General features: G+C 43.6%; 1 protein-coding gene and 2 pseudogenes across 1 annotated transcript in view; all 3 read right to left on the bottom strand.

The window, feature by feature from the left end:
• Nucleotides 1-1,235: 1,235 nt before the first annotated feature.
• Nucleotides 1,236-22,026, bottom strand: part of TAOK1 (TAO kinase 1) — a 70,917-nt gene continuing 50,126 nt past the window's right edge. The window contains 3 exon segments of the mRNA XM_074189105.1: nt 1,236-9,979; nt 9,982-10,354; nt 17,881-18,063. Of these exon segments, the coding sequence (XP_074045206.1) occupies nt 9,291-9,979; nt 9,982-10,354; nt 17,881-18,063 (1,245 nt within the window). The 3' untranslated portion in view covers nt 1,236-9,290.
• Nucleotides 19,215-20,313, bottom strand: LOC141487965 (protein Wiz pseudogene; annotated as a pseudogene).
• On the bottom strand, nt 19,884-21,444 carry LOC141487957 (protein Wiz-like; annotated as a pseudogene).

Below are 22,026 nucleotides of genomic sequence, written 5' to 3'. Positions count from 1 at the left end.
TTTCCCCTGTGCTAATGGGGAAGTCATATCACATCGGTATCCTTGGCTTCCTCATCTTTTCTAGTCAGTTGGTTTGAAGACTGAATAAGGTCTCTTGTAACTCTGAATCCTATTATAGTTTATAAAACTATACCTCAGGAAACATGTATTATCTGTATTTTGGTTTTGTGAATGAGAAAACATTTTTAGTGATGTCAATGACATATCTAGAGGCTCACACAGAGTTTTTACATGAGAAAGGCAGGGTTAGACTCAAGTCTTTGCCTCCAGTCAGTGACCTCTCATGTTTCCAACAATGTGGAGCCCCTTCTGGGGGAACATTGATATACCATGTTAATACCTACCCTACTGGATCTGCACTTCTAAATGTACCTTTTGGTGAATGGCAGGCTACAGGCTTGAGCATGACCCAATCAACGGGTGTTATGTTGAACTAGTGGGAGCAGGAGAATCTTACATTTTGGACTCCTAGATTTAGAGACAGATGGGAAGTTAGAGGTCTTCTAAAGCCCAGAGGTGCTGTGACTTCCCCAAAATCACACAGGTAAAGCCAAGACTTGATCTGAGCTCCTCTGATTTCCAACTTAGCAATCTTTCTCCGTCTTTTTCTGCCCCAACCAATACTGACGGACAAATCTCCAAGCACCTTAGTTTACAACCTGCTGCTCTCTTCAATGAGAAAGGCAGTGTAAGATTTTACAGGTGAGGAAAATGAAGCAATGATCTGCTCTGTGCAGCAGCAGGGCCCGGATTCAGGACTTGGTCAGATCTTTCTCTTATACTGCCATCTTATTGACAAGGCTCTTGGGTTAAGTAATGGGGTTACCATTTACCTCATGTCGTGGAAAGAGCAATGAACATACTAATTCTGGCTCTGTATTAACTAAGTACAGGAATCTGACCCCTTTCACTTTACATTGCAGGATTTCAAATGCAGGGGAAAAGTATAGGTGGATGACATCTCTTTACAAGCCTCTGGGTGCAAGAATAGCCTAAGTCAGGAATTCCTATAGTCCTGAATATGGTTTACAAGTGGAGAAGGTCCACTTAGAATCTCTATCTTCAGGCACAAGAGAGCCAAGGAGGCCATGTGATTGCTTTGGTGAAAAGGGTACAGTAGCAATACTGGGGAAGTGGAGATTATAGACCCAGAGGCCTGACCAGTAAAATATGTTCATGTAATATCTATAAGGTTCAGGAATAAAACTTTTTTAAAAAAGCTCAGTGAGACTGTGTGTACTAAAATTACTTTATTACAGTTGATTTTTTTTAACTTTTCCTTTGCTATGATACAAAGGATACTTACAAACAAAATATTACATATGACCTTGTTTTCTCTCATTTTGACAACTTGGTAACAGCTTTAAATGCACAATCTATACAATTAATACAGGTTATATATGAACTATAATGTATGCAGAACCAGAAGAATACTGACAAGATACTGTACAATAAGCCTCACCAGGTAGTGCTGTGGACCATCTTTACCGAAGAGAAAATGCACACTTGTATCATCCATACCAACTGGTGCTCCTGTCAAGGGAAGGGCCTCATTCCCCATTGCAATCCTTTGTAAGCCTCCACTGTGGGCATCTGTTGGGTCTGAAAACTCAGAGGATGATGCAACAAAGGTGTGGTTAAAAAATGAAATTCTTAGTTATGGTGGCAGCACAACACTCTCAACATGATTCTCTCTCACCCGAAAAATCAGTCCTAGTTTCCAGAACCAAAAGTCCTTCACCCACCATGAAAATGTGACAGGCTCAAGAGCTGGGGGAGAGGAGAGGACGACTACTGTGGGAAAGGCAAGTGATCTACCCAAATTTTTGAGTCCTGTGGAATTCTTAAGTTTCTCATCACCATGGGAAACTAGCAAGTCACAAAGGCTTTCCTGATAAAACCCAACTAGACCTTCTCAGGTCTTCTTTAAATATTCATGGAAATTCCTAGGAAATGTGTACCTAGGAAGACATCCTAGGCAGCAACATATTTCAATCAAGAAAGTCCCTTTGGGCCATTAAAAGTATTTTCCCTTTAGTGGGGCACCAGAGCTGGTCCTGGGCTGTTACAAGTGTGCATCCAACTCCCAATGGCCTACTCAGAACTGATAAGGTCACAGCTTTTTATTCCTTTCCTTTATTATTATTATCATTTTTTTTGTAAAAAGGCAACCGACTGAGCATTTTTTTTTGATGAATGGCAAAATAAGATTAAAAAACCCCTAGCATTTGCATGGATAATGCAAATGTATAAAATGGCCTTTAAGAAAGGAGATGGGGAAAGGGGAAGAAAGAAGTAATGAAAATCCAAGATGGAGAAAAATGGATTTTTTTTTCCATTTTAAAACTTCTACAATACCTGTGCAAAAAAAAAAAAATCATGCTGGAGATGAGGAGATTCAAGGGAAAGTGAATATACTGTATAAAATTAAAAACATAAATAGGCTATCTGAATGATGGGTAGAAGCAGAAACCAATCTGGGTTACAAAAAGGATTATACATTCAAGATGCTCTTAAACCCAGTGGGATAACTTATGTTAAAATTGTGTTAATAGTTATGTTAGAAATCTCAAGTTTGTTTTAAATCTTCACAATACAAGCAAAGCTGTTTTAAAATATACACTATACACATTTCTCATAGTCTCTCCCAGCCTCGTTAATGCACATTATACTATCTTTCTTGTATACAAAAACAAGGGGGTTCTTATAGCTAAACTGCTCAAAGTAACCCAACCATTTATTACCTAAATGTTTGCCTTAAATTTTAAATGGGTTATTGACTTCTGAATAATCACATAAATAGGATTTAGCAAAACAAGTGTTAATAAAAACTTCTTAAGCATTTACAATTGATCAAGTTGAAATAGTCTGGGTGAATTATACACACTATACTGTAAAATGTCACTTATTTACATCAGACCCTCATCCTGTTTTATTTTTTATTTTTTGTTTTTAAGAAAGAGTTGGGAGAATGTCCTTAATTCTCTAACCTAGAAGAAAAGGGTCTTCATAAAAGCAAAGTTAACATGACCATAAAATTCTCTCCTCTCCCAGAAGTCCCTCTTCTTTCCCTCCCCAATTCTGCTATCCCTTCTCTCCATGAAAACTGCATTTTAAAATGGACTCCTCTCTCATTTCAAATTTCAAGGGAACTTGGTAAAACTACTCTCCCAATCTACTTCTGGTCTATTCTGTGTTTACTGAAATGTTCTCCCCCATCATGCCTTGGTCTGTCTGGGCTCCTTCATGGACATGTTTTTGGTTGAGAGTGGGAAGACACACACACACACACACACACACACACACACACACACACACATTAAGTTGGCACAACCACCATCTTAAATGGACTAGGAGGTTTAGCACACAACATGGTGGTGGAGGGAAAGGAGGATGCTCACTAAGGAATAACAAGACATTTGGAATGGGATCTGAAACGAGCCATCTGTAGCACATCCACACTGATGGAAGCCAACATACAACACACCAAGGACAAAGAATGGGCCTCACCCTCTGGTCGGCCACAGGCAGCTGTAGCCTTCTGAATTGCGCAGTTTAAAGTGTAATGCTCTTGGGCTCAGCAAGTGAGAAGCTGTTTCCATTACATTCATCTCCACACTTTCTTTCAAGTGACCCTAATATGGTAAAGATGGGAAGCTAAACTATTCAAAAGTGAAGATTTTAACTTTCCCTGAACATGGATGTCTCCATTCCAAATGTGAATCACCCAGAGCCTCCATCATGGAGACATGTCAGGTGGGCACTGAAAGCTTGCAAACCTGGCTCCCTGGACTAGAGGGTTTTTGCTTTTTGTTTTGTTTCTTCTTCCTTTCTCCTTTCAGTTCATCAGCCTAGAAGGGCTCAAGCTACTATGCACATGGTGGGAAGGAGAGGCAAAATTATCCAAGGGATCTCTGTACCGACAAAAGAATGCTCTGCATTTCACTGGAAATTCCAGCTGTAAGGGAGCCCAAGGAACAAAAGCACCAAACCAAAGGATCTACCACCTGCATAATTGATAGAATAATGAAAACACTTGTACTTGAGAGACAAAACACTTCTGGAAACATGGACACTGGGGAAGGGAGCTCACCCTATCTCAACCATTACTGAGGACATGAAAGAAAATTATTTTGCTTCAAGTGTAGAACCTGGAAACACGATTAAGCCTCATAGCCCCCTGCATATGACACTGATGTGTTAATTCTAAGCTTCACCTAGGATATTTATAGGGTCAGATGCTAGGGCCACAATGGCAACAACAGCAACTCCTCTCTAGCTGGCACAGATCTATAAACTTTAGTACAAAAAACTCCAAAAAAAATTTACAGAAACTAGGTCCATTTGTTACCTACATATTTACAGCTAATTACACGGTTTTCACTCACAATTGCTAAAATGTCAGCAAAAAAAGTCAAACTGTGCAGGTGGAAGTACCCGTTATTGGGCATGAAAATACCCTTTGTATTTGTTCATTTAGAAATCTCAGCTTTTCTCTGCTCTTTCCCGGCAGACCACCTAGAGACAATCAAATTGGCTTGTCCAGTGATCATCCTGCTACTTTCAAAGGGAGGCTTCAGAGAGAGTTCAATAGTTTTGATTAAAAAAATAAAAGGGGTGGGGAGAGGTACACAAGTGGGTTAGGAGGGTGATGGGGAAGATGTTCAGGAAATCCTGATGCCTGGCATTCAGCGAGCAGGATAACAAAGATGGCAAACAGCTCTCCAATTTGACCTGCCTGTCTCTTTGGGAAGGTAAGAAAGGCAAGTGTTCAGAGACCCACAAGATATTAGATAAGGTGCACAGTGAGTCTGGTGTTTCCTTATTTCATTTCCACCTAAGGACTATCATCAAGTCACAGATACTCTCTGCCAGGGAAATGAAGGTCTGGGGAGTGGTACATTCACTAGGGAGGGAAACTGTTCTCCACAGCCTTTGTAGACAGTCTGGGAAACACTGGGAGTCAGTAGGACACACACATCAATGCACACCAGGGGAGATCTCAGCTTCACCTTCTCTTCTGGACAGTGTTGAACAAGACAACTTCCTTCTTTACAGCATTAACAAGTATCAACAGAGCCCACAAACACCTCAACAAACATTCCTAATGTAGTTCTAACTGTAGTGATTTCCTAAAAGTGCAGACAATGTAACCAGACACAGCAAAATAGACTTCAATCAGTAGTCCCTGCATTCAAGGGGAAGCTCTACGAAGCTCACAGCACATTCTTCATGAGTGTTTGACTGAGGATGGGGAAAACTTAATAGTTCCTCACAACCAAATGGGAAGCCTTCAAAAGTGAAAGGCAGAGTCTGACTCTGAAATGGCAATGCTGTGAGCAGTGCCATGCTCTTCGACAAGGGAAATGGATTCTTGGTGGGCAAGAAGCTTGAGGCAAATGGATGACCTGAGAGTAGGAGTCTGCTGCTGCCTGGGCCAGCATCTCTTGTGCAGGAGGCTCCTAGCAAATCCAGCCCTCCCCATGCTTGAGAGAATCTTCATGCTGTACACTTGCAGGATCCTCTGGGATGTGAAGGAGCAGAACAAGAACAAATCTCTTACAGAAACAAAGGTTTACTGCTTGGAAAGCATCATGAGGGAGCTACCCAGTGGGCCAGTCTCAGAAGGCCATTCGTAGCACCAGCGGTCACCACTCTTTCCCTATGGATGCCACTTTCCAGAGCAAGAGGACCAAAGCCTCCCATCCATGCCCTTGCACTAACTTGGGCCTAAGCATAATGAATTCTCACTCAACAGCAAAGGGTCTGTGGCAGTGCCCCCACCCTGAAACACCGGAAGCTCGTGCCAATTGTGCAACACAGTTGTGGTCCTTGTGGTCTCTGGAGAGGAAGCCCTGTCTGGTCCTTTGCTCTTGACGCTGTATTCCTTCCCCCACGCCATGTCCCTCTCCAAGAAGCAGGAACCCAGGCTGGCTTCTGCCCTGGCACTCATTTGCTCATTTGTGTAGCTGATTTTCATACTGTGGCTTTACTTTCTCAATCCCCATAGACACCAGTCTTTCCCTTCAAGAGCCTGAAGCACTTCTGGCCTCAGAGGGCTGCCTAGACTGATCCATGCTCTCAAAAAAGATCAATCCTAAGAGCAAACACCAATGCCGCTCTGTGAGGGACCTATGCATTCCTGCCTTAACTAATATTTGGAAAAAAATATATGCATATAGAAATATATAGAAATACACACACACACACACACACACACTCACTCATATGTGTATGGATATGTGTGGATATGTGTATACAAAAGGAACAGGAGCCCAAGTGCTTGGATGCGAATGTACAGCACTGCCGACACGTCTCATCTTTCTCTATTTATATATATATATTTATATATATATGTATGTATGTACACATTCATTTGTATATACAATATATACATACAAATGATAGAGCTATCCCAAGAAATGTGCATATTTAACATAGTGTTTTGTTTACAAGCCAGTAGATCGTGGTATAATACAATTTATTTCCACTAGTGAATGGCACACATGGAGGAATGCAAAGGAGGTGTTTCAAGTATAATCAAGTTATCTTCACAGGTGAAAATAAATAGTATTATTCCAGTGTCCAACACAATGCATTCTGCAAAGAATTCAACACACCAGACGCTCGGTACTTAGATAAACCTTCACCAGTTCTAGGTCTAGAGAGAAAACAGGGTGAGTAGAGTCTGTCTTCCAACCTGACAGAGATGCCCAGAGTTTTCATTTTCGGTCAAAGTGGGAGAAGAGACAGGAAGAAGGGTGCTACCCAGCTTCTTTAGTCACAACCCGCTGGCCACCAGGGAACTGGCTTTGACAGCCTCCCCAGGAGTCCCGGAGTCTCAGAGCTGGAAGAAACCTGAGAGGTCACATTAGCCCCATTTCCCAGTTCAACAGACAGAAGCCCAAGGGGTGCAAAGATGGCCTATGTGGTGATGAGGCCAGGGCAGGAGCCTGACCATCAGGCTTCCTGGTCCATTGCTTTTCCCACTGTAGCCCAAAAGACCAAAACTTCTGTCACACGACTCAGCAAGTAAGAAGTATTATCTGTAAACTGTAACTTGGGGCTGTTTTCACTCTGGAAGGACTTAAATGTGCAGACTGGCAGGGGAGGGGGAATAAAATATTTTAAGGTACAAAATTAGTGATTCAATGTTAATAAAAGAAAGATCAAAGAGAGAAAACTCATGCCATTTTCTACTACCAGAGGTTCTGATCTTGCAGATTTCTGATGAATTTTTGACAAATTTCTCATAATTGCTAGGTTGCATCATAGTTCAGAGAGGTAGTATATAATCTGATTACAGGTTAGCATTTGCAAACTGATTCAGAAAGGGATTGCCTCACTCAAAATCATTCAAGTTTCCTTTTATAAATTTTATTATGGGATGATTCCCACCATGGAGAATATTTTAGAGAAGACTTTTTTTCATACACACACACACATACATACACACACACACACACAATTAAAATCTGAATCAGTTTTTGCAAACTATCTGTTTTAATTAAAACATTAACCTAATGGAAAAATCCAGGTCTGCACATGACCACCCTATCAGGTTGGCTACAAAGCCCTACTGAAGAAGAGATCTGGGGTCAGTGGGGTCAAGTGTCCAAGTACCCAGGGAAGTAAATGAAACTCATGAGGCCACAGCTCTTTTCACTCAAGTCTACAACAGGGAAAGAATAAATGACTTCAGCTTAAAACGGATCATTGGTGCAACCAGGAAATTTAAGTTGTCTGGGCTGGTGATCCACAGTTGATTTTGCCCCATTAGCCCTTACATACAAGTTCTGGATGTACACCGGCCCTCAGCTGCCACTATTATGTTAAATTCCAGTGGGTATGTGAGAATTCCTGATTAAATTGTAACCCTCTCAAATTAGGAAAACAGCATCCAATTAATCTCATTTTTCTGGAAGCATTTGAATTATGTTTTACTACAACAAATGGGTAACAAGCTATATAGCTATTCAATAAACAGGTATGACAAATAAGTGTGACATTGATCTTTGGACCTGGGAAGAGTTGCAGTGAGAGAGGTACATTTCTAACTATGACATGGCTCACTCCTACTTTCATGAATGTCCCTTTCATAACCTCCTATGGCAAAGACTTCCAAACCATTTACATACACATTTTTTTCTTCCATTTGGCTTTATTAAGATGCCCAATATCATTTAAAAGGAAAAGATCAGTGAGAAATTGGACACCTTGGCAAAAATGGTCATGAATTTGGTAGGAATGAAGAGGTGGGCCATTGACAGGGATTGAAAAGAGAGAAGGGGGCTTTGAGGGCCCTAGGAATCTCTGAAAGGTAAGTTCGAGAGTTAGCAGCTAGGGTTCTCTTCAAGACAAGTTGGAAAGGGGAAGAAAAAAATAAGTTATAAGAAACTTTGGTGATGGGAAAGAACATCTACCTCGAGTCAAACTTGACCGACCTGGTTTTATCTCCAGGATTCCCCAGTACCAGTTTGGTCAACTGGCAATGACCAGAGTACTGGGAAATCTCCTGACTCAGCCCTAAAGGTTGATCCTTCATCATAAAAAGAAAAACAAACAAAAGAACAAACACAAATAGAAAAACTAACAAAATAGATTTTTTGTCAACAGACTCCCTGACCAGTATAATTTATTTTTAACATTTTGCCAAACTTCCCAGCTCCTTTTCAGTAGTGCTGTTGACACAAGAATATAGAGACTTCTGGAAGTGGTGTCTCCTATTTGACAAGGGGAGGGGGCTTGAACCTGCTACCAAAAGATCACAAAGTCTCACTGGTTGGGAACGTTGTAGAGCAGTGCAGCAATGGAAACGGCAATGGAAAAGAGCAAAAAGGGGGCTGTCCCATGCAGCCCATCTACAGTGGTGATGGGGGTTAGTCAGCAGCTGGTCAAAGTCATTGGCTCAGCGACTCCTGGGACGCTCATATGGCAACTAGACACCGTGACAATTGGCTAATGCTACATGTAAACAGGACTTTGCAACAAGCCAGAAGGGGGAATCACATCTGTGTAATGTGTAGTGTGGAAGAATTCCAACAGGTGGCAGTTTGCAAACATAGTATCCTTCAAATACGTCTGTCCTTGGGCATATATTGGCTACATGTCTTTAGGATGAGCCATGGCTCCAGAGTAACGTGGGGCCTCAGCTACAACAGGAAAAGCAGCATATGGGCTGTCCTGGCAGCCTTTACCTGTCCCCACTCATGCTGGCAAGCCAAAGCATGAACTGGAAAAGGAAGAAAGATATCCCAGCTCCAAGATAGGTGGAACAAGCACCCCCTGCTTTAAACAAACATCTGGACATAAGAGCACACCGGAATGGACTGGACCACCAACAAGCCCCTACAACCCACCCCCCCCAAATAAATAAACAAACCCAGGCAAACCTGCTTCTGACCTCTGGAAACCTTTGGTGTCTGTGGATATGCCCCCTTTCCTCCTGCTTGGGGGCTGCTGGGAGGCCAGGCCAATTGAACAAGAACCCTAACCTGGGGAGGGGATGCAGGTCTGGCCCCATAGCTCGTCCAGTTCAGCACACTGGTTGCCTGCTGTGAGCAGAGGAGCCTTTGAGACTGGGAGCAGTCAGGAGTGACGATGCAAGCCCAACTTTCTGATGAATACCTCCCATTACACGCAGAGGGGATTTTCCTCAAGCCCAGTCCCAGAGCCCCCCCCCCCCCCACAAAGTAATAAAACAAAACAGAACAGAACCCCAGACCCTGCAGCCAAAGACACTGACACCCCCTTAGTAAACACAGAACAGAACGCTTTACAAAATGAACCACTACTCCATACGCACTTGGCTCCCGCACCGCTGCGCCCTGGGACATGGGGTGGTGACGACATCTGGAGGCGCGGTGGCTTTTGGCGGACAGCTCCAGTGGAGTTATGTGTAAGACATGTGTGAACCATTGGATATTTGTGAAGTGACACTTGTGCTCCTGCTCATGCCCTGCTCTGTCCGTCCCCCCGATGCCGTCCGCCTCAGAGCCTGGGGGCTGTTACGGACCCCCATGCCGCTGCCTCGCGGCACCCCCTGCATGGGCCCTGAGGGATGACCCCATGGCTGGGGCCCACCCTGCATCGGATGGCCCCATGCCTGAGGAGGGCCCCCCATGGGATGACCCCAATGAGGGCCTGGCCCCGCAGTGGGATTGTGGGACCATCCTGAAGCTCCAGGGTAGCTGTGACTGAATGCCTCAGGGGAGAGATTGGAAAGGACCATATTACTAAAACCTAGCCTCATGCTCTCAGAGTCAAAAGCTTCAATTTCTCTGGCTTGACGCTCCAGCAGACTTCGTATTCGTTCTGTGCGTTCATTCTGCAAGGCCAACATTTCTTCTTCAATCTGGGTTGGAAAAGGAGGAAAAATGCAACTTTTAGAGACCAAATCTTTATCAACTCTCCCTTTCTTTTTTACACGTTGCCTCTACTTTCCCTCCCTTTGGGGCTTCTTAATATTCTCTTACAATTGGAATGCCCAGTTCTACTTAAGGAAATATTTTTCATTCCTTTGAAATGTCAACTATCAGTGATCAACGATGGAAGGGAAGTGGGAAATCTGGGACACTAATACATTGTTGGTAGAGCTGTGAACTCATCCAACCTTTCTGGAGAGAAATTTGGAATTACACCCAAAGGCAACAAAAATGTGCATACCCTTTGATCGAGCAATACCACTACTGGGTCTGTACCCTGAAGAGATGACGACAAAGGGTAAAAACACCACTTGTACAAAAATATTCATAGCAGCCCTGTTTATGGTGGCAAAGAATTGGAAATTAAATTAAATGAATGTCCTTCATTTGGGGAATGGCTTAGCAAACTGTGGTATATGTATGTCATGGAATACTATTGTTCTATTAGAAACCAGGAGGGATGGGAATTCAGGGAAGCCTGGAGGGATTTGCATAAACTGATGCTGAGCGAGATGAGCAGAACCAGAGAAACACTGTACATCCTAACAGCAACATGGGGGTGATGATCAACCTTGATGGATTTGCTCATCTCATCAGTGCAACATCAGGGACAATTTTGAGCTATCTGCAATAGAGAATACCATCTATATCCAGATAAAGAACTGTGGAGTTTGAACAAACATCAAAGACTATTATCTTCAATTAAAAAAAATGATATCTTATAATTTTGCTATCTCTTATACTTTATTTTTTTTCTTAAGGATATTTCTCTCAACACATTCAACTGAAATCAACGTATACCATGGAAACAATGTAAAGACTAACAGACTGCCTTCTTTAGGGGTGGGAGGAGGGAAGCAAGAGTAGGAGAAAAAATGTAAAACTCAAACTAAATAAAATCTTTCTAATGAAATGCCAACTCTTCCCTGGAGTCAACTCTGGTTCTTCTGGCCATCTTCTTCACCCTCTGAAGCCTCATAGGCACCTTACTCTTGCCAACACAATCAGAATAGAAATATTACTTCCATGTACTTTTCATTATAAGGCTCTCTAAGGGCAAGGCTTGTGGCTTCTTTACTTTAGTTTATGTCCCAGGCTTTCACAAAGAATCCTGCACATAGCATGATACAATGGGTTTTAGATAAATTAAGAGAAGCAGCTTCTTCAGCTCTGAAATACTCTTATAGGCCTTAACTAGAGCTTTTGGAAAAACATTTAAAAGCCAAATCAATACCATATGATAAACACATTATACAAGAGAGTTGTAACTTAGCATTGCCGAAATGTTCAAGATGCTATTAAAAAAAAAGAGATTATGACAAGAAACAATGAAGTGCTAAAAGTCTAAATTTTATGAGGATTGACCAAGCCACCAAAGACAGCTTCCAGAGGCCACAACCCTTGCTACAAAAAACTGTAGTACATCTCCTGAAACAGTTTGCTCCCAAATCATATCCAATGTGTCACTTCTACATATTCACTTTATTTTAAAGTACAAGTCAAATTTGGAGGACTTCTAGAGGTCATAAATAAATAAAGGACTTTAGATAGCCAGAATAGCTAGATGGGGAATTAAGAGGGAAAACGATCCTGTTTATGTAGTGGAATTTATCCAAGATTCCTTGAGTGAAAAGGTAAATCAGGTAAATAATGTAAACAATGACATCTAAGCCACATTATGGTCCAGTAGAAAAAGCCCCAGTCCTATTGCTTGCAGAGCTGACCACCAGAAGCTTGCTCCCACTCTTGGGAAATTAATGCACCAAGAAATACATGAGCCAGAGACCCAGAAGGGCTTCCTGCAGAGGGTAGGAGGTAAGAGACTGTGCATGTGTGTGTGTGTGTGTGTGTGTGCGTGCGCGCGCGCAAGCGTGTGTGTATGCTGCCTGCTGGTCGGAGCAGCAGGGAGGCCAGTCTGGCTGGACTGTCCAATGGGAGGAGTTTCATTAGACTGGAAAGGCAGGGAGCATGTGTGGGGGGGGTCAAAGGACATCCAGGCCTTTTGGACGCATTCTGGCTCTTCCCTAAATGCCTGCTTCTCATTGAATGGGCTGCACGATGGCTCAGGGCAAGTCCAAGAAGGCTCAAGGTGGGTTAGCCTCTCACCTCGTGGCAGACCACAGGCATAAATACATGTCCTTGTGTATTTGCAGCTATAGTCCCTGGATTGTCGAGTCCTGCTTCACTATCCTTCTGTTACTAAGGAGAGCTCGACTGGGGGCAAGCTCATTGTGAAGAGCCAGTATTATCAAAGAAACATTGATAAAATGCTTTTTAAAAGGCACTAACTGCTTCTTTTCATTAAGCCATCACAAATGTGATAGGTATTAAACATGAGTAATCGACTCTTTGAAAACATCCTTGTTGAAGATAAGAATGAATTAATCAGACGATCTACATTTTCACAGGAAATGCTAAGTTTTATTAATGTCTACCAGTTCCAAAGAGAAGTGAACAACTTTTCAGAAGGTTTCCATCATTTAAGTAAGGCTACTTTGAGAATGGCCTGAAGAAAATTCAGGATCATTCCCATTTGGCCCCTAAGACCCTGGATCATGTTGATACAATGAAGACTGAGAAAAATAAAAATACAGCCTCACTCATGGGGGGAACTTAGGTGGCTCATATGTTTGATGGCTTAGTTTATGACAACTTGTATTAGGCTTAAAACAATTCCATATCACAAATGAATAACCATCCAGAAAAAACTAAAATCCATTTTTGTTGAGTCACTGTTTATTTCTAGGAGAATATTTTTCATTTGTAAGCCCAACATGAAAGATCATTTAATAAATGCTGCTTTGGTGCTTGTTTAACCTAAGGCTTTTTTCATTGGGCAACTGTGTTTCAATTCTATTGGAGCTTATCCTTGGAAAACCAAGTAGCACTTGAAAACAGATGCTTCTAAAACATTTGATGTGTCTATGATACTGACTGATCTTTAAGAAGCCATCCTAGGCCTGCATGTCAGGATTCCAACAGAAGACAAAACAGACACTTGTGCTATGTCAAGCCACTGGGAGGGGTGGGGGTGGGGGGCGGCTTAACCTCCAAGTGGGCAATCATCAGGTCAACAATGTTTACAGATCTTGCTGCTGGGAAGCCAGGAAGACATTGTTCATACTTTTGGATCATTTTTTTTTTTTTTAGGTTTTTGAAAGGCCAATGGGGTTAAGTGGCTTGCCCAAGGCCACACAGCTAGGTAATTATTAAGTATCTGAGACTGGATTTGAACCCAGGTACTCCTGACTCCAGAGCCGGTGCTTTATCCACTGCACCACCTAGCCACCCTGGATCATTTTTCTTTTAAAAAATTTTTTTGGGGTTTATTTTATATTATTACAATAATCTTGTTGTGAGAGTAAAATGTATTACCCCATCTCCTCCCCAGAAAGAGGAGAAACCTCAAGAACAGTAAGAGAAGAAAAAAGTATACTTTAGTCTGTGTTCAGATTCTAATGGTTCTGTCTCTGGAATGAGTTGCCTTCTTTATCCTAAGTCCACCAGATACATTGCTTCAATATTTTTTCCACAGTTGCTATTACTAGCTGTATTTCCCTCCACTCTATTCCTTTCCACTCTCATTTATTCTATTTTCTCTCTCCTTTCATCCTGTCTCTGCACAGAAGCATGCTGTATCTGAGTACCCTCTCCCACAATCTTCCTTCTCTTCTATCCCTATTCCTCCCTCCCCCCCATTTCACCTTATCCTATCCTTTTCCTCTCATTTCTCTCTAGGGTATGAGATTTCTATACCCAATTAAGTGTGTATGTTATTTCCAATTTGAGCCATTTCTAATGAGAATGAAGGCTCACCCACCCACCCTTGCCTTCTCCCACTCCATTGTAAAAATTTTTTCTTGACTTTTATGTGAAATATCTTAGCCTCTTTTTCCTGTCCTTTCCCATCCTCCCAATACTCATTGACTCCATCTTTTTACTATATTATACCATTACATTCAACTCCTTCCTTCACTCTGTCTCTGTCTGTCTGTCTGTCTCTCTCTATATATATATTTACATATACATATACATATATATATATATATATATATATATGCTCCTTCCAACTACTCTTAAAAATTATAAAGTTCTATGGGCTATCAGTATCTTCTTCCTATGCAGGAATACAAACAGTTAAACATCATTAAGTTCCTCATATTTAATCTTTCTCATTCTTCCCCTCTATGGTTCCCGAGTCCTGTACCTGGAGATCAAACTTTCTGTTCAGCTCTAGTTTCAAATAGCAAAGTTTGAAATCGCGTTTCATTGAAAGTCCATCTTTTCCCCTGTAAGAGGATGTTCAGTTTTTCTGGACAGTTGATTCTCGGTTGTAAACCAAGCTCTTTTGCGTTCTGGAATATTATAATCCATGTCCTATGAGCCCTTAATGTAGACGCTGCCAGATGTAATCCTGACTATAGAGCCACGGCAGTTGAACTGTTTGTTTTTGGCACTTTTAGTATTTTCTCTTTGACTTGGGAGTTTTGGAATTTGGCTATAATATTCCTGGGAGTTTTTCTTTTGGGATCTCTTTCAGAAGGTGATCGGTGATTTCCTTCAATTTCTATTTTGCCTTTTGCTTCTAGGATCTCAGGGTAATTTTGCTGTATTATTTCTTTTTTTTTCTTTTTTCTTCTTTTTTTAAGGTTTTTGCAAGGCAAATGGGGTTAAGTGGCTTGCCCAAGGCCATACAGCTAGGTAATTATTAGGTGTCTGAGGGATTTGAACCCAGGTACTCCTGACTCCAGGGCTGGTGCTTTATCCACTATGCCACCTAGCCGCCCTGTATTATTTCTTGAAAAATGAAGTCTAGGCTCTTTCTGGTCATGACTTTCAGGTATCCCAATAATTTTAAAATTATCTCTCCTGGATCTGTCTTTGAGGTCAGTTATTTTTCCAATGAGGTATTTCACATTTTCTTCTAATTTTTGTTTTTTTTTTTTTTGGTACAATTTTATTTCTTCCTGATTTCTCACAAAGTCATCAGCTTCCTTTAGTTCCATTCTACATTTGAAGGAGTTATTTTCTTTAGAGAGCCTTTTTATCTCCTTTTCCAGCTAGCCAATTCATTTGCCTTCTGTGTTGCTTTTTCCATTTGGCCTAAACTGATTTTTAACATATTATTTTCTTCAATTTTTTTTTTGTATTTCTTTCACCAAGCTTTTGACTTGGTTTTCATGATTTATCTGTATCGCTCTCATTTCTTTTCCCAATTTTCCCTCAACCTCCCTTAATTGCTTTTCAAAGTCTTTTTTGAGTTCCTCCACAGCCTGAGCCCATTTTCTATTTCTCTTGGAGGTTTTGGATACAGAAGCTTCAACTTTGTTGTCTTCTGAGTATGTATTTTCGTCCTCCATGAGACCAAAGTAATTTTCTATGGTTCGATTTTTATTCTTCTGTTTGTTCATTTCATTAGCCTAGGACTGACTTACCAAACTTCCAAGGCTTTGGGAGGGTTGGGGGATAATCCAAAGGGACCTTAATTCCTCTAAGGTCTTCTGAGAGGCTCTGACTGCTCTCTTGCTTGTGCTCTGGTATGTGGATAACCACAGGCTCTCTCCTCTGTCCTGAAGCTATGAGGAGGGTCCCTGCTTGGCTATGGTGGTGTGGGAGCCCAGACTGCAACCTAGATCTGCCCCAGGGAGAGCAGAGAGAGACCTCTGTAGTCTCCCCTGACTCCCTTATTCTTTGTGAACTGGGAGCTCTGGAGGTGCAGGCAGGCTTTCCCAACTCCCACTGCAGGTTCTCTCACCACCCCTTCTGGCTGACCCCAATGATCCCTGAGCCAGGAGGTCTGGAAACCACCCCCTCTACGATGGACCCAGGTGCTTGGTCTGGCTGTGCTGCTGCTGGGGCTCTTTCTAACCCTGGTCCCAGTGAAACAGACCTTTCCTGCAGAACTTCTAAGTTGTCTTGGATTGGTTTTCTTTTTAGGTTTTTTTTTTTTTGCAAACGGGTTAAGTGGCTTGCCCAAGGCCACACAGCTAGGTAATAAGTGTCTGAGACCAGATTTGAACCCAGGTACTCCTGACTACAGGGCCTGTGCTTTATCCACTACCCCACCTAGCCGCCCTTTGGATTGGGAAATTGTATCACTCAGTCTTTCTATGGGTTCTGCCCCTCTAAATTTTGGCTAGAGTTGGGGGGAACAAGTTTCCAGGAATTTCTGCCTTCATGACACCATCTTGGTCATTGCCCCCCCAGGTCATTTTTTTTTTTTTAGTTTTTTGCCAAGCAATGGGATTAAGTGGCTTGCCCAAAGCCACACAGCTAGGTAATTCACCAATCAGATTTACCAGTTTGTAAATGGGGTGGTTTTTTTTTTAAACATGCATTTGGCTTTGGCTTCACTGAATTGAACAGCAAAAAAACAGTAAAGAAAATTCAGAGAAATAGCTTTTAGGGGCAAATGAGAGCAGACTTTTTTATTTTTTAATTTTTTTTATTTAAGGCAATGGGGTTTTAAGTGACTTGCCCAAGATCAAACAGTTAAGGTAGGTATTAAGTGTCTGAGGCTGCATTTGAACTCAGGTCCTCCTGACTCCAGGACTGGCTCTCTATCCACTGTGCTATCTGGCTGCCCAGAGAGCTGACTTCTTGAAGTACAAACCATAACAACTGGGAAATCAGAAGAGTGAACTAAGGAGGCTAAAAAAAAAAGTTTTACTTCATCTTAACCAGGCATCCTGTCGTTGTTCCACTGGCTCCAGAGAGAAGAATTCTCCTGGGAGAATCAGGACAATCCGTGGAAGAGAGGCTAGATCACCCCGTGTGTCCTCCTGAGAAGCATGAGAGACCTAAGACCCTACAGGAGCACCACTTACAGTACATTTCCAAAAGAGAGAGGGGGAGACTTGAGTTCTACTTGGGAGGGTCACAGACAGCATCTGCGTTCTGAGGCAAGTTCTTCTCATCTCTGAGTTGTTTCTTTTTTGTTTTTTGTTTTTGCTTTAAAAAATGAAGGAGCTGGCCAAGATGTTTTCAAAGATCCCTTGAAGGTCCAACAACCTATGTTTCTAGGACCACTGGTGGCGCTCCTTCAAAAGCAACACACACACACAAGATTGCTCAGTTGGATCCTATAGGGGAAAAAAATTCCCAGTGCCAACAAAGAATACAATAACATAAGTTCTTTTGGGCTGTGGGAACAGCAAAGGGCCTGGTAAGAGCAACACTTCTCTCTGACCGAGTCATCATTGGGGCTGAGACAAAGGTAATGCCAGCCAGGCACAAGGGTCTGTTCTCTACTGTTGAAACTGTCCTAATGTAAATCTAGAGGCACCTGCCAATCTTGGTGCCCTGCTTCCCTGAGTCCTGTCCCATCTTAACAGTCAGCCCTTGAGGCTGTGAGGTCACTTACTAGCATCAGCAACATGAATTTATTACAAGTTGCTAACAAAAGAAACTGGTTCTAAGACACTATGGTGTAAGTAAGAGCCAGTGTCAGACCTACCTTTTGTTCTAGAAGGGCCCTGCGGAGGGAGACCCTCTGCTCCAACTCCCGGAGCTCCCGGTCATGCTGGGCCTCAGCCTGCATCTTGATCTTGCTTTGATAGGCATTGAGCAGCTCCAACTCCTGCTGCAACTGCATCTTTAAGACCTGGCATTCTGCTTCCTGGGCCTCATCCAAACGTAGCTGGAAAGGAGAAAAAAGGTCTGACTTAGTGGGGGGGCAAGTCGCTGAAGACCCCAGGGCAGGGGGAAGAGGAAGCAGGGAATGGGGGATGTTTTTCCAGAAGAGAAATTTAACCTAATTTGCATAGTTCTAGGGACATTAATAACCAGACTATGACTACTGAAAAAAGTTATAAGGTCTTTACATCTTTACTCTAAGATGAAAACCAATTTTCTACACAAAACTGGTTTAGAAAAGTAGAAGGTCTAGGAAGCTACACATAAAAAGCATTAGTATAAAGGGGGAGGGGGAGAGGACAGGGATCCCTAAAGTACCCCCGTTAATCTTTGAGGACATGATTTGGCAGGAAAAAACTGAAAGATGAGCAAAGGGCAGGGAAGAGGAGATTGCCCTTGAAAGCAGATACCCTAGGAGTGCAGAGATGGTGGGTTGTATTTGGGGGGAAGCTGCCCTGGGGTTATCAGGAGCCCCCTGGTGTCCGAGGCAGCAGACAGGCAGGGGCTTTGGGAGGCTACCCAGAAGGCACTGAGGGGAAGCTCACTCCCATGCTCTGGTTCCATCCCTTGAGGTCCCACCAGAGGAACTCTCTCTCCACAGATTTCTAATCTGCTTGGACACGGAGAGAAGGAAGCAAGAAAGAAGAAAGAGCTTTGTTCTAAAACCTGTGGGGAGAAATGTCCTCTTTGAACCATCTCCCTCCAGGAGGATTCTTTCCAAGTTCAATGAAAAGAGGAAGGGAAAGCTAAGAGGGCAAGTCCTCATCATCTGGAGAGTTCACGCTTAGGACCCTAGAGCCCAGACCTGACTGTCAAGGTTGCGCCTTGCTCTAGAGGAGGGTGGTGAGGACAGAAAGAAAGAGAAGTGGCTCTGGAAGCTTCAAATTGCCTCCCATGACTGAGCTTTGGCTGCTGCCTGGGCCTCACAGGCCTGGGGCTCTACTTTGAAGAAGTACATTTCTAGAACATGCTTCTGGACATGCTGTATCCCCTCCTCCTGGATGGAGAGGGGACCCCGAAATGTCACTTTGCAGAGCCTGCATTTCTGAGTGTAGATGTTACCCACTTCATCAAAGCTATCTAGGAAGTCAGGGGACCAGCGAGAGGACAGGCCTTACTCTGGGAGGTGGGTGTTGTGCTTCTTCCAGCTTCTATTCAAAGTCCCTGACCTCCTGGCCCAGAGAAAGGTTTGTGGTCTAAGTTATGGAACCTTCTGGTAAAGGGCCATCCACCCTGGATATAGCTGCAGTGAACCCCACATTTTGGGGTCTGTGCTTGATCCACTCAGGGTCTTGAGAAACCATTCAGATCCCATTCTGTCACCCCAAATTGTGGCAGGTGAGCCTGAGAATGGCTAGTCAGTGCCTTACGATTCTCAAAACAGAGACCACACAGCTCCCAACAAGCCTCACTGGAAGCATGTGAGCTTCTGTTATGAACAGTCTTGGTCTTGAAGGGCTGCTCTATCTGTATATAGGTCTTACGCTTCATTTCACCAGAAGTTGATCTTCAAGAAATGGCCTCTTTGCCACCATAAAGGCGATGAAACTAGTAGATGACTTAGTGGCAAGAAGAGAGAGGCTACACTGACAGATTCAGGCCAGGCCCAGATTTGCCAGGACACCAACCAGTGGGGTCGGAGACAAGGTTTGAAGTACCTTTTGGGCCCATCCTCAGCCAGGGTTGAGGGCAGCTCACCAGCTTAATAAGATACAGTTTGGCCTTCTTCAGGACCTCTCTTGCAGAATGTTAACGGGCAAACCATTAATTGACCATTCTGTCACTGTCTCCTGAAGGTGGAAGCATTCATGGCTTGATAGGCTCTTGTGGTTCATATAAAACAGAACTCAGCAGATATCTTGGACCAGTTCAGCCAGTCAAAGTAGATTAAGGGGTGACACAACCTCAAGAGGTGACCAAAGTCCATCAGATAGTTAACCTTCACTGTGTGGGCTTCCAGCTAACATCTCCTGTTTGATATCCATTCACATCTGGTCAGGTTTCACTTCTGGAAGTGGGAGGCTGCAGACCAGAGTACATCTTCTGAGTAGGTGGGGATGGAAAGGTGGTTCATGGGTGACCTGGGGGTTGCTAGAAGGCTGCATCTTCTTGGGAGGGGGAAGGACATACTGCACTGAAGCATGTCAGGCCTCCAAGAAGCCACCAGTCCTTTGGAATCTGTTAAGTTTGGGCTAGGAGGTCCTCTAGCCCCAGGCTGGGTCCAGTGCATCAGGATTTCTTAAAGGGTGTCAATGGGCAAATGGTTGCTGTACTACTCTGGGCCTGATGGAAGCTTGAGGAGACAGCTCCATGTGTGAGGTCCAAATATGCTGGCAGAGAGAGATTCTACTTCTCTCAAAGGCTGGCATCTGACACTCTTTGGTTTGGGCTTCTTGGCAGATTGGGGGAGAGCAATGAGAGAGGCATAATCAAGGGCTGGAAGGCTGAAAGACCAGGCTGGCCAGGCTCTGCCAGCAGCTTCTATTCTGCTGGAAACAGGTCTAAGAAGCTTGATGAACTTGATGAAGCAGGTCTATGGGGGATTCCTTGGCATCTGGGAGTGCAGGTAGATTCTGGCACGACTGGACAGGCCTTCTGGTCTCAAACCAGGCCCCACACAACCGGCAATTAAGCTCTTTGCCTGAATCACTATCTAAAGTGAGGTTCAGGGGCATCTTGTCCTTTGGTTGGGGCCATTTGTGTTCTGGGAGACTCACAGGAGTTTGGGGGCCTGCTTGGGGCTCTTGTCCTTGAAGTTCTTGCATGGGGAGGGGCCCTGACAAGGCAGGCAGCACCTTCTTGAGGAGAGGGAAGGCTGGTTGTGGGAAAGGACCTTGGATGAGAAACCAGGGACTTATTAATGGGGGCATCATGGGGTCTGACAACTACCTGAAGACCAACAGGTCTGGGGTGGGGAGAGGCAGCAGCTGCCTCCTTTGGGGAACTGGATTTTTTGACCAGGGATGGGGGCAGGGGTTGCTGTCACATTTTCCTTTCTGTTTCATCATCTCCTACAGAGGGCTCTGCTTCTTTCAGACTCAGATAAACTTTTCTGCCATGGATAGAAGTGAGAATGGCTGGAAAGGCCTTTGTGGGTTTCAAAACAGGTCCCACACACCTCACACAGGTGGTCAGATTTTGAGCCTTAATATCTGGGAGCTCTTATTTGCTCCCATAGGGGATCTCTGGAGACATCTTGTTACCCACCCTGCTGGTGGTCTGCTCTAGTTGCCCAGGTGGAAAGGCACTCTTGTTTGGGAGTGTGTGTGTGTAAGGGGGCATGGGGGACGGGGTGAGACAGCTTCACAGCCATCATTCCTTCTTCTTCAGAAGCCAGAAGAGGCAGCTCCCAGATCTGGCAGTGGTGGTGGTAGTAGTGGTAGCAGTGTCATCAACAACAGTAGGGAGGGAAATGGGAACAGGGGCACTTCCTTTTTGCCCCTATCCCCCCAACACCTTCCCATCATTTCTGTCACTTGGCACTAGGTGGTGGCCATCTTGGGTCCAGTATACACAGGGCCAGGGAGGGTTATTTTAAGCATGCAATTATTACCTCTTGTAAACAACTGCCTATTAGCTAGCCTGCACAGTGCTTGAGAAATCTGGAAGCAAGCCTCTTTATTTTTTACTCACCAAAGAGAGAGAACAGAAAAGGAGCAGCATTCCATTCAAATAAGATAACGGGAGAACAGTGAATGTGGTATCACTTATTGGCCCACTGAGGAACCTGGCTAAAACTACTGACCTTAGGCAGGTAGAAGGGACCCAATTCTGTTCTGTGGCAAATGAAGTGGTTTAAGGGGACAGAAGGAAACTGGGACAGCAAAATTCTGACTATCTTTTTCAAAGCTGAGTCATTTTCCACATCATAGCTATGCTTGAGGAAAGGTCCCTCTGAGCACTGACCAGGGAGCACAGCAGGAGCCTTTTGTTTTCTATGGCTTATTCTGGCTGACCACATGTCATG

Source organism: Macrotis lagotis, chromosome 5, assembly GCF_037893015.1.
Source record: "Macrotis lagotis isolate mMagLag1 chromosome 5, bilby.v1.9.chrom.fasta, whole genome shotgun sequence".
Lineage (NCBI taxonomy): Eukaryota > Metazoa > Chordata > Mammalia > Peramelemorphia > Peramelidae > Macrotis > Macrotis lagotis.
This window is presented reverse-complemented; position numbering and strand designations above follow the sequence as displayed.